Source organism: Stegostoma tigrinum, chromosome 10 (genome assembly GCF_030684315.1).
Source record: "Stegostoma tigrinum isolate sSteTig4 chromosome 10, sSteTig4.hap1, whole genome shotgun sequence".
Taxonomy (NCBI): Eukaryota; Metazoa; Chordata; class Chondrichthyes; order Orectolobiformes; family Stegostomatidae; genus Stegostoma; species Stegostoma tigrinum.
The window spans coordinates 7,049,938-7,065,413 of record NC_081363.1 but is presented as its reverse complement, the minus strand read 5'-3'; the positions used below and the strand labels follow the sequence as shown (position 1 = coordinate 7,065,413).

The 15,476-nt window shown below is 40.6% G+C and overlaps 1 protein-coding gene across 1 annotated transcript in view; it reads right to left on the bottom strand.

The window, feature by feature from the left end:
• The window catches only part of LOC125455513 (uncharacterized), a 77,568-nt gene that overhangs the window by 54,940 nt on the left and 7,152 nt on the right, over positions 1-15,476 (bottom strand). Inside the window, exons 5-9 of the mRNA XM_059649412.1 lie at positions 14,317-14,424; positions 12,912-13,005; positions 12,285-12,368; positions 11,841-12,006; positions 227-468 (exon numbers count right to left, since the gene is read on the bottom strand). Coding sequence (XP_059505395.1) covers positions 227-468; positions 11,841-12,006; positions 12,285-12,368; positions 12,912-13,005; positions 14,317-14,424 — 694 coding nt within the window. The remainder of the gene's footprint in view (positions 1-226; positions 469-11,840; positions 12,007-12,284; positions 12,369-12,911; positions 13,006-14,316; positions 14,425-15,476) is intronic.

Here is a 15,476-nt window from a genome sequence, read left to right as displayed (position 1 = left end):
AGGAAGGACCCAGACATGCTTGCCCTTGGAATTGGACTAGTGGAAAGCATTACCGACCTACTAATGAACAGTAGGAAAAGACAGGACCAAAATAAGAGGCTTCGAAAAGATCGGGCCAGGAAAGACAAAAAGCCCAGTAGCAATACCGGAGCCAAAAAACGGTAGGCAGCAGGCAAGGCGCTGTTCAGAACAACACAGCTGCTTTACAAAACCAATCGGCACCAACTAGCTCGCAGGATCATGGGGGCGCCGACCTCATCCGCTTGTCCTCTTTCAAAAGAGGAATTGGAGGCATGTTTCCGTGAGAAACTGTCTGCACCAAACAAGAAATCGAACATCGATAAGTATGCCCCATACACAGGCAAAGTCGATGACGGGTCCTTGATGAAACCCATTGAGGTAGAGGAAGTCGAAGCGGCCATCAAGGTGATAGACGAGAACAGCGCCGCTGGACCAGATGGCCTGAAACTGCAGGACATAAGAGCACTCCATGAGGAGGAGGAAACTCATCTACCCCGCCTCTTCTCCTTGTGGCTAAAGTCAAGCACGATCCCCGATTCACTAAAAAAGAGTCGAACGGTCCTGATTCCTAAGTGCGAGGATAAGGAACGCTTGAAAAACATTGATAACTGGCGACCAATAACCATCGGTCCAATGCTGCTCCGGCTGGTCATGAAAATAATGGCAAAACGCCTGAGTGAAACAGCCGAAATAAACCCCAGGCAAAAAGGGTTTCTAGCAGCCAATCCCGGATGCAATGAGAACATTGTTATCCTCGAAAATATCATCAAGGGAGCAAAATACAATCATAAGGACCTCGCAGTTGTCTTTGTTGATCTAGCGAAAGCGTTCGACTCGGTTGGGCACACCTTGTACCTGTGTGTGTTTCCTTCAGGTGCTCTGGTTTCCTCTTACAGTCCAAAGATGTGCAGGCTAGGTGGATTCGCCATATTAAATTGCCCATAGTGTTCAGGGATGTGTAGATTAGGTGGGTTATAGAGGGATGGGTCTGCGTGGGATGCTCTGAGGGTCAGTGTGGACTTGTTGGGCTGAAGGACCTGTTTCCATGCTGTAGTGATTCCCTGACTTTGGCAACAAATTACAATCAATCCCATTTGATTATATAAAAGGTGCAGGAGGAATTGCTTGCCAAACCTTTACCTCGGCGTGTAGCCAACTGACTATCACATATAAAGAATACTAAAACAAACCTCACGCAAAATGAAAATTACTTCCTTACTCATAACAGATTTGAAAAGCTAGAAGGTAATACATATTTAATAATGAACTTTATTTACTATCAAGATTTCAGTAATCTTTCAAACACAAATGAACATTGCATATCAACTTTCTGTTCATTACCACTGGGTACAGAGGTAAACAAAGAACATGAAAATGGACTCTGCAACCCCATTCATGCCATTGCATCTTGGATATAGAAAAAGGTCGTCCTAAACATCTTTTCTACCATTTCTTTATTGTCTACTGGATATGTATGATAACAGTCGATGTTAATACTGTACCAATCAGATCCCAGAAGGAAAGCTAACTTCATAGACCATACATTAATTTTTTATGTTTGGTTATTATAGTAGTTTCTTTTCTTGAACTGCAGAGACAATTTTACAAGCCTTTTTGAGTCTGGTGACATGAAACTTTTTTAGTTTCCTCATGAGATGTGGATATCATTGAGTAAGCCAGAATTTATTGCTCTTCCTAATTACCTGGCGGGCAGCTAAGATTCAACCATAATACAGTGAGCCTGGAGTCACAAGTAAGGCAGACCAGGTAAGAATGGCAGATTTCCTTCCATTAAGGACATTAGTGAAACAGATGGATTTTTAGCTTTTTATTCCAGATTTTAATTGAATTCAAATTTCAAATGGCTTTGTTGGTTAATCATTGGGAAGCTACTCATGCATGCTTCATTCACATGGTCTGATAAAGTCCATCCAGTGGTACAAAAGCTAATATTTCTTTAGGTGTATTAGTTAGTGGAACTTCCCAATATCCTTTTATTAAGTCAATTTTGATGCATGGCCAATTCTTGTTCAATGTAGTCCTCTGGTGCTGGAATATGAAAACAGTCCAATTTTCTTACCACATTGTAAAAGGTGGGCTCCAATATTAACTCAATTTAATAATGTTATTGTCATGAACTTCTTCTTGTCCCTCAATTGAGCTAATGTCTTGTGAACTCAGTCTGTAAGGATTTTTTAAGGTAATGTATAGCCAAAGCTGTTTCTCCTGAACTATTCACAAAATTTAATTTGAATCCGTACTATATATGTAAGTCACTTTGAAAGCTTTTTTTTGTAAGATAATATTTTTCTAACCTTTCAAGAATCTTAATTAAAACCAGAGCAGATAAAAAAGCCCAAAGCTCAATATTTTACAGCACTTTCCAAGGCCCTACTACTAATTGTATAAGCCCTACCCTTATTTGTTGTACCAAAATGCAACACCTCACATTTATCTAGATTGAAGTCCATCTGCCATTTCTCAACCCATTGACCCATTTGATCAAGATCCTTCTCCAATGTCTACTATGCCACCAATTGTGATGCTGGCTGCAAACTTACTTACTATGCCTTCTATATTCTCATCAAAATCATTTATTTCAATGACAAACTAAAGAGGACCCAGAACTGATCCATGTGGAATACTGCTGACCCCAGGCCTCCACTGCTGACCCCAGGCCTCCAGTCTGAACACCAACTCTCCACCCTTACTCTCTGTCTTCTGCTGTTAAGCCAATTATTTATCCAATTGGCAAGGTCACCCTGAATCCCATTTGACTTAGGGGTACAATTACATAATTCTTTGAAATTTGCAACACATATAGATAGGGTGGCTAAAAGGTGTTTGACATGCTTGCCTTCATTGCTCAGTCCTTTGAGTATAGAAGTTGGGAAGTCATGTGAGGTTATACAGAACATTGATGAGGCCTCTTCTAGAATACAGTATCCGCTTCTGGTCACCCAGTTATTGGAAGGATATTATTAAGCTGGAGAGCGTTCAGAAGAGAGTTACCAGGATGATGCTGGGTATGGAAGGTTTGAGTCATAAATAAAAGCTGAATAGGCTGGGACTTTTTCCAATGGAGCATTGCAAGTTGAGAGGCAACCTGACAGAAGTTCATAAAATAATGAAAGGTATAGATAGTTGTCTTTTCCCTAGGATGGGGGATTTCAAGTTTAGGGAGTACACTGTTACGGGGAATGCAGGTACAATTACAATGTTTAAAAGACATTTGGATAAGTACATGAATAGGAAAGGTTTGAAGGGATATGGGCCAGGAGCAGGCATGTGGGCCAAGTTTAGTTCGGAATTATGTTTAGCATGGACTGGTTGGACCAAAGCGTCAGTTCCCATGCTCTATGACTCTGTTTTGTTGCTAGAGACAAGGTAATAGTATTATTGCCTATCTCTGAATAGCCATTGAAAACAAGTTGACTTGTTCTCATTTTGATCTCATCAAATCAAAAAGAAACTCAGTGATGTGAATCGTGTTGTAAATACTCTAAACAGAAGATATATCAATGAGGACATCATGAGGAAGGGTCACCAGACCTGAAATGGTAACTCTGTTTTCTCCTTCACAGATGCTGCCAGATGTGCTGAGCTTTTCCAGCAACTTTGTTTTTGTTCCTGATTTACAGCATCCCGCAGTTCTTTTGGTTTTTATCATATTTATCATGTCAAGCAATTTTTCATTAACGGAGAGGTCAATAACCATGGGGCATAAATTTAAGATGTGATCGAAGGCCAAGAGAATAGTTGAGAATATTTTTACTCAGTGGATGGTTGGCCACTGGAATTCACCACCTGAAAAGGTGTTTAAGTCAGAAATTGTTGTAACAATTACTTGCATTGCCAAAGCCTCCTATGGACCGAAAGCTGGAAAATGCGATTAATGTAGTCAGATCTTAGATGACCAGTGCAAACACGATGGACCAAATGGTTTCCTTGTGTGATATCAATGTCCAAGAGTCTATGTTAATATGTTAAAGAGGTATTATGACAGGGAGGATAGTCATGAGAAAGTATATTTATGGCAGTGAAAAAAATGAAATAAAACTATTAGCCAATTGTTTAGATTAGATTAGATTAACTACAGTGTGGAAACAAGGCCCTTTGGCCCAACAAGTCCACACTGCCCCTTGAAGCATCCCACCCAGACCCATCCCCCTATAGCCCACACACTCCTGAACACTACGGGCAATTTAGCATGGCCGGTCCAGCTAACCTGCACATCTTTGGACTGTGGGAGGAAACCAGACCACCCAGAGGAAACTCACGCATACACGGAGAGAATGTGCAAACTCCACACAGACAGTCGCCTGTGGCTGGAATCGAAACCCGGGTCCCTGGAGCTGTGAGGCTGCTGTGCTAACTACTGAGCCACCGCGCCGTCCCTAATTGAAGTATGAATCAGAAATTGAAAGTTCAGAAATAATCATATTTGACTATTCAATCGCTTGTTGAGCATTCTTCAAATGATTTTTGACCAATCTCATGCTTTGATTATGTTTTTCACTGAAACTGGACATACAGGCTGGAAACATTATCTCTTAGATCTTTGGTTTATAAATTTCTCATTAATTAATTTGAGGGATCCTCTCATCTAAATAAAAGCAAAAACTGCAAATGCTGGAAATCTGAAACAAACAGAAAATGCTGGAGAAACTCAATTTGCCTGGCAGCATCTGCAAAGAGAGAAACATAGTTGACATTTTGAGTTTGACATTACTGAAGAATTATACTCGATCGGAAATATTAACTCTGTTTTTGTTTCTCCACAGATGCTGCCAGTGTAGTTGAGTTTCTCCAACATTTCTTGCATTTGAATCCTTTCACCTCATGCCTATAAATCAGTTCAAAAGCATTGAATGCTTTGCGCTCATTAAAAAGCACCTCTAATGGTAAACAGTAACAAGGGAATTCCTTTATCCCAATCATTAGGGTATTACTGAGAATGAACTCTACCCATGGTCCTTAACATTTGATGCCAACTTTCCAATGCACTTGAATATTGTGGGAAACAAGCTTAAAAATGAAATTGTTTTATTTGAAAGCTATTCATTATTTATTTGAATATTTAAACCTTGATCTGATTGTATTTACTTGGATAATCTGTATCTTGTAAAAAATTAAATTAAATTTCCACTGCCAATTTTGCTCTGATTTTTGTTCAAAGGTACTCCTTCAAGAAATCTCGATGGTACATCCATAATTGTTAGAAGATACTGATTCCCATTTCTAATTTTAGGCTAGGGTACTCCACAATATATTTAGACTTTGTTAAGTGATTCAGCAACAGCTGTTATCAGAATTAAATGCAAGCGTTTAATTGATGGTTGACCACTCTCCACTACCTGTCATTATGGAGTGTCTGGTGACATTCAACCACATTTTTATGTAATCTGGACCATTAAAAATGTTTTAGTATTTTAATGTGTGTTTTCCTAATGGCAGTAATCCACCATTGGAATTTTGTGAACTGCACATAGAATATAATTATGTTATTCAGATGGAACTATCAACTGATGGAACTATCTGGTGGTATTTCAGCTAGTCTTCATTTTTTCATTATCACTTTGTCTTATTGGCTCTGACTGAATTCTTGAGTAAACGGTTTGGCTTAACTCTCCCAATTCAGGATCCACTTGCTGCATTTGTGTTAAAGAAGGCTATACATGTCAGATTCATTCCCTGTTCTTTAGTCTTTCTTACGTACAATTTTCAACATGATGCTGAATTTTCAATTTTCAATGTTAAATGTGAATTTAGGAAAGGAAGGGAAAGGGTAGTTAAATGATATGAGTTGAAGTTGAAGATAAGTTAGATGAAGTAAGGAGTAAATATTGCAACAAATGTGTGTTTTATATTAAGTGTTGTACTTAAAGGGTTATGTAGAGAAGAGTTTGCTTCATTGAATTATGAGTCGGTTCCCTGTCTTCTGTCACACAAGGGAAGAATGCCCGCGTAAAGGGTTTGAGTTCTCCTAAGTGAGCAACATTATGGATTGAAAGTTGGTTAGCAGACAACAAAAAGAATGTGGAAATAAATGGATCTTTTCCAGAGCAGAAGACAATGAGCAAAGACTAGTGAGCTACCATAGGGAACTCTGTTTGGGCCCAAGCTATTCACAATATATGTCAATGATTTGGATAAGGAAATCAAAGGTAATATTGGCAGGTTTGCTGCTGACACCAGATTAGTTGAGATTGTGAGTAAAGAGGATGTGAAGTGTCTTCAAGGCAATTTAGACAAGATGAATAAGTGGACAAATACATGATAGATATAGTGTAATGTTATTACCTTCAGTAGGGAAGAAAACAGAATGGCAGAGTATTATTTAAATACCGACAGATTGTGAAATGTTGATGTGTAAAAGGACCTGGGTGTCCTTGAACAGACTTTTAAGGAGAGGTTGATTAGCATGCAGGAGAGACATGTTCCTGTGAAAATGAGGAATAGAAAAGGCAAGATTAGGGAACCATGGATGACAGGTGAAATTGTGAGACTAGCCAAGAGAAAAAAGGAAGCATACATGAGGTCTAGGCGACTGAAGACAGACGAAGCTTTGCAAGAATATCAAGAATGTAGAGCGAATCTGAAACGAGGGATTAAGAGGGCTAAGAGAGGACATGAGATATTGCTGGCAAACATGGTTAAGGAAAATCCCAAAGCCTTTTATTCATATATAAAGAGCAAGAGGGTAACTAGAGAAAGGATTGGCCCACTTAAGGACAAAGAAGGAAAGTTATGCGCTGATTCAGAGAAAATGGGTGACATTCTTAACGAGTACTTTGCATCGGTATTCACCAAGGAGAGGGACATGACGGATGTTGAGGTTAGGGATAGATGTTTGCTTGGTCTAGGTAAAGTTGACATAAGGAAGGAGGAAGTGTTAGGTATCCTAAAAGACATTAAGGTGGACAAGTCCCCAGGTCTGGATGGGCTCTATCCCAGGTTACTGAGGGAAGCGAGAGAGGAAATAGCCGGGACTTTAACAGATATCTTTGCAGCGTCTTTAGACACGGGTGAGGTCCCAGAGGACTGGAGACTTGCTAATGTTGTCCCCTTGTTTAAGAAGGGCAGCAAGGATAATCCAGGTAATTATTGATTGGTGAGCCTGACGTTAGTGGTAGGGAAGCTACTGGAGCAGATACTGAGGGATAGGATCTATTCCCATTTGGAAGAAAATGGGCTTATCAGTGATCGGCAACATGGTTTTGTGCAGGGAAAGTCATGTCTTACCAACTTAATAGAATTCTTTGAGGATGTGACAAAGTTGATTGATGAGGGAAAGGCTGTAGATGTCATGTACATGAACTTCAGTAAGGCGTTTGATAAGGTTCCCCATGGCAGGCTGATGGAGAAAGTGAAGTCACATGGGGTCCAGGGTGTGCTAGCTAGATGGATAAAAAACTGGCTAGGCAACAGGAGACAGAGTGTAGTAGTAGAAGGGAGTTTCTCAAATTGGAGACCTGTGACCAGTGGTGTTCCACAAGGATCTGTGCTAGGTCCACTGTTATTTGTGATATATGTAAATGACCTGGAGGAAGGTGTAGGTGATCTGATCAGCAAGTTTGCTGATGACAATAAGATTGGTGGAGTAGCTGATAGTGAAGGGGGCTGTCAGAGATTACAGCAGAATATAGATAGAATATAGATAGAGTTGGGCAGATAAATGGCAGATGGAGTTCAATCCAGGCAAATGCGAGGTGATGCATTTTGGAAGATCAAATTCAAGGGCGAACTATACAGTAAATGGAAAAGTCCTAGGGAAAATTGATGAACAGAGAGATCTGGGTGTTCAGGTCCATTGTTCCCTGAAGGTGACAACGCAGGTCAATAGGGTGGTCAAAAAGGCATATGGCATGCTTTCCTTCATTGGGCAGGATATTGAGTACAAGAGTTGGCGGGTCATGTTGCAGTTGTATAGGACTTTGGTTGGGCCACATTTGGAGTACTGTGTACAGTTCTGGTCGCCACATTACCAAAAGGATGTGGATGCTTTGGAGAGGGTGCTGAGGAGGTTCACCAGGATGTTGCCTGGTATGGAGGGTGCTAGCTATGAAGAGAGGTTGAGTAGATTAGGATTATTTTCATTAGAAAGACTGAGATTGAGGGGGGACCTGATTGAGGTCTACAAAATCATGAGGGGTATAGACAGGGTGGATAGCAAAAAGCTTTTTCCCAGAGTAGGGGACTCAATTACTAGGGGTCATGAGTTCAAAGTAAGAGGAGGAAAGTTTAAGGGAGATATGCGTGGAAAGTTCTTTATGCAGAGGATGGTGGGTGCCTGGAACGCGTTGCCAGCGGAGGTGGTAGACGCAGACACGTTAGTGTCTTTTAAGATATATTTAGACAGATACATGGATTGGCAGGAAACAAATGGACACAGACCGTTAGAAAAAAGATGACAGATTAGACAGAGGATCTTGATCGGCGCAGGCTTGGAGGGCCGAAGGGCCTGTTCCTGTGCTGTAGGTTTCTTTGTTCTTTGTTTATTAGCCACCGAAAGCAAACATACTGGTGCAGAAAGCAGTTAGGAGGACAAATGGTACGTTACAATAGAATTAAAGTGTGGGGTCTAGGATGTCTCAATGCACGCACAGCTGTACAGGACCTCAGTGAGACCACACTTGGAAGATTGTTGTCTCTTTCCTTTCAGATCTTATGTACTTACCATCAAGGGAGTGCAGGAAAGATTCACCCTACTGATACCTGAGATGGTAGGGTTATTGGTATGAGGAGAGAATGGGCTGGTTAGTACTGCATTCACTGGGGTTTAGATGACTGGAAGGGTATCATTGAAATATATAAAATTCTGAAAGGGCTGAATAGGCTGGATGCAGGAATGATGAGGTCTTGATAAAGGGCCCATGGTCCCTCAAGATACTGGATAGACCATCTTGGAATGAGAACATATTTTTTCACTCAGAACGTGGAGAATTTGTGGAATTGTCTACCATACAAGGCTGTGAAAGCTAAGTCACACTATATTTAAGAAAGAAATCGATAAATTTTTGATACTAAAGGTTTCAAGGGATACATAGAGAGAGACACATGGCGTTAATATAGACGATCAACCGTGGTCACGTTGAGCGGCAAAGCAGGCATGATGGTCCACCTGGCCAATTCCTGCTCCTCTTCTTTATACAACTACCAAGTTATTTCAGCAGATTGTCAAACAGATTTGAGGGGTCTGATATCTTTTTACTCCAGACGCTTTCTGCCAATCATTGCTGTTTCTGAGCCTTAGCTTAGTTGTGCAAATTGCCTTGACGCATACATGATAGCAGTATGTTGGATTTTCATGCTGCAGAAATCTGCTTCCCTTGCACTAACCTTTGCTGAGGTGTAAAACCTATGTTTTAAAAGCCAATCCCAACAGATTTTTATGTCAATGTTCATGTCATTTATTTAATAATCCATTTATAGTACAATGTAATGACTCCAGAATTCCATCTTTCTGTAACTATATTCGGACCACTGAGTGAAAAGACAGGATTTTAAAGATCACAAATTAAGCATTTAATAAATAACGTAGTGTGGAGCTGAAGGAACACAGCAGGCCAGGCAGCATCAGAGGAGCAGGAAAGTTGATGTTTTGTTTCAGAATTTTCCAAAGAAGGGTCCTGACCCGAAACATCAGCTTTCCTGCTCCTCTGGAGCTGCCTGGCCTGCTGTGTTCCTCCCGCTCAACACTGTGTTATGTCAGAATCCGGCATCAGCAGTTCTTGCTATCTCTTAAACAATTAATATTTGTTAGAAATAAAATTTATGTAAAAACAAATCAATATCATTACGTTACTGCAGTGAATGACAAAAAAGATTCAGCAAAGATATCTCAGCACCTTTGGGATCCTTGCTTCTAATTTCATTTACACACAGTTATTTAAGTTAGCAAGCAACACTCAGTCAAAACTCAGTTGTGATGCTTGCCTTCCATGGTTCTAAGGTTGCCAACCCACTAGATTGGCTTGAAGTTTCAGTTCAATTTTACTTTCTTTGTGGCCCATGTGGAAATTAATTTTGGGTACATCACTCATCCATTAAAATATTATATATAAATGAATAAAGCAATTAAAAAGTTGGAATTTACCCCATCACACATGATTAACTAACTTCAATAAAAGTGTTTAAAATAGTTACAACATATTAAAACAGACTGCCAGTGGGTCCCAGATTGAGTACAAATCTTCACTCATTTACTAAATTCCTCTTAAAATTTCTTATTGAGAACAACACAAATGTGTTCAGAACTGATTTGTCCTGCAACTGAGTGATTGTATCCTTTTTCCTGAATGCATCCAAGGAAATATTGAGACAAGAAATGATTCTCATTGTTTATGACACCCTAATTTCATCAAAATTTTTAAAGTATGGGCTTTGAAAGATCTACTCATACATATCCTTCCTGCCCAGTTTAATAATTTCTGTATCTGATCTTCCTATGACAAAGAATGGCTTTTGCTATAGAAGAGTTTATGATTATGATAATCAATTTAAAAATATTTGTATTTTCTGAGGTTGTATAATTGTGGAAGAGATACAGGGAACAAGATTGTTCTTCTGGAAGTTCCTAGCTTTGAACAGGGATGTAGGAAATGGAGTTAGACTCAATTGTTTCATTCTTAGAATAGTTGTTCAATCACCAACCTGGCTTGTGAGCAACAGATTCATTCACCTGTGGCCTGAAATCCAAAGGAAAACTCAATCTCAAAACCCGGAATGTACGAACCCTCATGGACAATTAGCAAAGCAATCATCCAGAATGAACAGCTGCCTTTGTTGCCTGGGAATTCAGGCAATTCAGCATTGATATCACTGCTCTGTGCGAGACTCGAAGAGCTGGTAAAGAGCAATTGAAGGGAGAAGGTGATGGTTGCACCTTCTTCTGAAGAGCTAAATCCAAGAATCAACCCAGGGTACATGGAATTGGATTCCTTGTCAAGAATGAACTCATCAACTGACATTCACCGCTGTTATCAAAGACCATCTCTTGACTGTCTATTTGCAACTTGTCAAGAAACAACAGGCTGTGAGTGCCTATGCTCCAACTCTTGATGCTCCAGACGAGCCTCCTTCTCCACCCTAAACCACCTACCAACATCCCTAAGGAAGGTATAATTATTATTCTTGGGGACTTCAACACCGGGGTTGGAAAAGATGCCCAACTCTGGAAAGAAACCATCAGTGTGAATGAGGTCGGGAACTACAATTCCAACAGGATTCTCCTGCTCACCAAATGTATGGAACACTTGTCATCACCAACACATTGTTCCATCAAAATGATCGAAGCACTAGCACATGATCAACTACGTAATACTTCAATCCTGAGACCAAAACAATGTCCTTATTACTCAGTTGTGATGCATGCCTTCCATGGCTCTAAGGTTCCCAAACCTTTAGATAGGCTTGAAGTTTCAATTCAATTTTACCTTTTTTTGTCCCTGTAGAAATTCATTTTGGGTACATCGCTCATCCATTAAAATATTCTATATAAATGAATAAAGCAATTAAAAAGTTGGAATTTACCCCATCACACATGTTTAACTAACTTCAGTGCACACAACTGCTAGATGGACTGCCGGCTCATCTGCTCCTCAGTGTCCATCAAATATCACCAGAAGCAGCTGAAAACGAAGAAACAGTTCAGAAAAAGACTCAATGTTGAGTGTCTTCAAGTGTTAAACAGACTACTGAACTTCCAACAAAATCGTCACCAAAATCTCCAAACAGTTCATTTTACTGGAGTCGAGGAAATTTGGATGGAGCTGAAGACAGCGATCATCTCATGTTGTGAAGAAATGATCACTTACAGGTCCAGAAACCACCAAGGTTGTTTCAACAAGAATGATCGCATCATCCAAGATCTCATTGACAAGAAGAAGAAAGTCCTCCATGTCTGGCAAAACAGCATCATCAGCTCCTCGCTGACAAGCATGACACCCAGGGTTCCTTCATTGCCACCAAGGATCCAAATTCCTAAAACTCAAACTGGCACGGAGTAAGGAACGGGCATTTATGATTGACCGAGAAAACATCAGCCTCCAATGGAGAGTACATTTCAAAGAACTCAAAGGCAGTCATCAAGTAGGACGTGTTTGAGGAAATCCCCCCACTCCCTATCAAAGATGGCCTTGAGAGCTCCTATCCAGTTTGGCAGAATTTGAAGCCACCATTAGATTCATGAAGAATGAAAAAGTCGCAGGAGGAGATGGGATTCCAACAGAGATTTTCAAAGTCGGAGGAGCATTCCTTACCTGTCATCTCCATCAACTGTTCCTGAAAACCTTGGACTAAGAAGCAATCTCTGCTGGTCTCAAGAATGCTGTCATTGGCACAGTCTTCAAGAAAGGAGACAAAGTGGTCTGTGGGAACTATAGAGGAACCTCCCTACTCCTTACTTACTGCTCTTCATTGCCGGGAATCCTTGCTGGGTGCCTTCTCCTTCCTGAAAACCAGTGTGGCTTCTTACAAAACTGTGGAACTATGCTCATGATTATCACTGCTTGGAAACTCCAAGATAAATGCCAGGAGTAACACCAATCACCCTACATACCATCATCAATCTGACCGAGGCATTTAACTCAGCCAATCGGCAGGCTGTACGGTGAAATTTCATCTCCATCTGTGACATAATATCATTCTTTGAGGTCAAGACAGTGCTCAAGCTGAGATGTGACATCGCTCTCATCCTTTTCTCCATCTACCTCACTACTATCCTCAGCTTGCCACGAACAAGCTTCTCAATGGTGTCATCAGAAAACTTTTCCACCTCAACCGATTGAAATCCAAGAAGAAAACAACACTGACCCTGCTTGTGGGACTTCAGTATGTGGATGACAATATCATCCCATCTCTCTCAAAAGAGAATCTTCAAGCCTCACTTAATGCCTTCATGGAAGAATTGATCTTAACCTCGATCTCACGAAGACTCAAATCCTTTACCGATGGCTCCAGGTCAAGTTTTGGTCCATCCCTCTGTTAAGATCGATTAAGAAATCCTCTCAGAAATTGGACATTTCCCCTATCGGGGAAGCTACCAGGCTATATTGATGACATTGATGTGGAGATTCAACACTGCATCTAATCCGCGAAAGCTGCCTTCAGAAGCCTCAGAATCAGAGTCTTTGATGATCATGACATCCATGGTGATATCAAGGTCCTTGTGTATAAGCAAGTCTCCTTCCGACTCTTCCTTATGGCTTTGAAACTTAGACTACATATTGAGCCATCTCAGGTGAACCACCTTGAGAAGTTCCATTGATGCAGTTTGACACAAGTTCTCCAGATCAGCTGGGAGGACAAGTGTACTAAAATCACCTACTTTGTGGCAGCTAATGGCATCAGCATCAAGGTGTAATGATCCAAAATCAATGCTATGGACCAGCCACGTGCTTAGCCTGCATGAGTTCAGATTGCCTAAGCAAAGCTCAGCTCAAAAAAGGCACTCAAACAAAAGGAAAACTAAGGAAGCATTTCAAAGACTCTCTGAAGACTTTCCTCAAGAAATACAACATAGATGGTGATGCGCAGAAGACCCTAACATACGGTTAGTTCTTTAATCAGTTAGATGGTTTTAAATGATTAATATGTAAATGAGAATCTCTGAATTCATTTGAAGTCACTGCACTGAGAGAACTAAAGGTTTTATCGGTGCAAAGAAGAGGTGTCATTTTAGGTCAGACAATGCATGTTTAGCGTCTGTGGTGTGGTTTGGAGTCAGACACCAGCATCCACATCAGGTCAGTAAGTCATACTGTCTCAGCAATTGTTACAATGATGACTGAGTTCCAAAAGCAAATGATTTCTAAAAGACCAGAGAAACAGTGTTCCTTAAGAAGCAAAGGAGCCAAAGATTAATTTCCAGGTCACTGTTACGGAGCAAAACCCTGGAATAATAGAAAAAGACAAAGGGGCATTAAGTAGATAAACATCTTCTTCCAGCATCTGTCAGTCATAAAAATATGGACAATGGACAGAAAGCCATTTGATTGTAAATCAAGGGTCATGCAATCAGTTAATTAGCTATGGGAAGGCATAAACATGGGTATGCTGTCTTGGGGAACCAATGGCGTAATTGTGATAACAGCAGAGACGAAGCTGTGAGATGTCCAGGAATATGTCCAACCAAAGTTGACAACCTTGGAAGGAACATTCATTCTACAGCCTAAAATTCTCCTTACTCCTATGATGGAATATGCAATACATTTTGCTTGGCTTATTTAATTCGAACTAAACAATCACTTTGTGTCAACTACAGTGATTCCTAAAAATACAAGATGATCTTACCAGAGTCTGGATGAAACAATTTTCGACTAACATTTCCATCAGATATTGCACTCCCTCTGCATTGATTCCGTCATGCTCCAAGTCCAATGTAGTCACTGCTGTATTAGTCTGCAGAAGAGCAAGCATTATGTGGGTTCTCTCTGTCTGTCATTCTTATTTTTACTGTTTCTGCCCTTTTGTGTTTGCAATGCTTGTTTTCACCCTCTGGCTTTCCCAACCTTGCTTGCTTCTTTTGGTCTTTCCTGACAGTCCCACAAAGAGCCCAGAGATTGAGTTCTCAGCCTGCTCCCATCCCCATATTATTGCACTGTACAGCCTGCAAACAATGATTGCTACAAGGGCCCAAGCTGAAGCCAAATTTTCACTCTGCCCACTGTCCACAGCAGTGAATCTGAGACGTTTTATTGAAATGAAGATCTGCTATCCAGATAAGCAGGTTCCCCAACACCCCACCAGTTAAGGTGCACTGCATGCTACAACTGTCCAATGAATATTTACCCAATTAAGGTAAGGTCTTCTTCCTTCTTACAGGTTGTCACACTGCGCTAAACTAGGTTTCTCACTTCATTTAGGTTCTCTGTATGCAGGTAAAATTGGCATTGGATACTGGCACATTAAAGATGGGATGATATCAGCAGTCTCTATTTATTTCAGAGCTCCCTTCCCCCTCCCCCATTTCTGTAGAAGGGTCACGACCCAAAATGTCAGCTTTCCTGCTCCTCTGATCTTGCCTGTCCTGCTGTGTTCCTCCACCTCCACACCGTGTTATCTCTGACTCCAGGATCAGCAGTCCTTATTATCTCCGAGCTTATTTTACAGCCCAGTTAAAGAAAGTGCAGATGTTCTAAAACAAACAGGCCATTATCACCCACGTTCCCCCGAACTTCAAGACCATATTCACACTATCTCTTATCAATCTGAGGCAATTTCAGTTTGACTCATTCTCTCCCTCTGTCGGTTATGGTTCTCTGTGCTCAGAATTTGGTTTCAAACTTGGAATGTTCTCTACATTATATATATAATCAATATTCTATTGGGTTTATGTAATTTTATTTCTTTTATGTGAATGCCATCAGATATTAATGCTAAGAGAATCCAGTTTAGACTTCCATTGTTGGTGCAACTTGAATTTGAATGATTAGAAGCTGTCTTCAGACAGA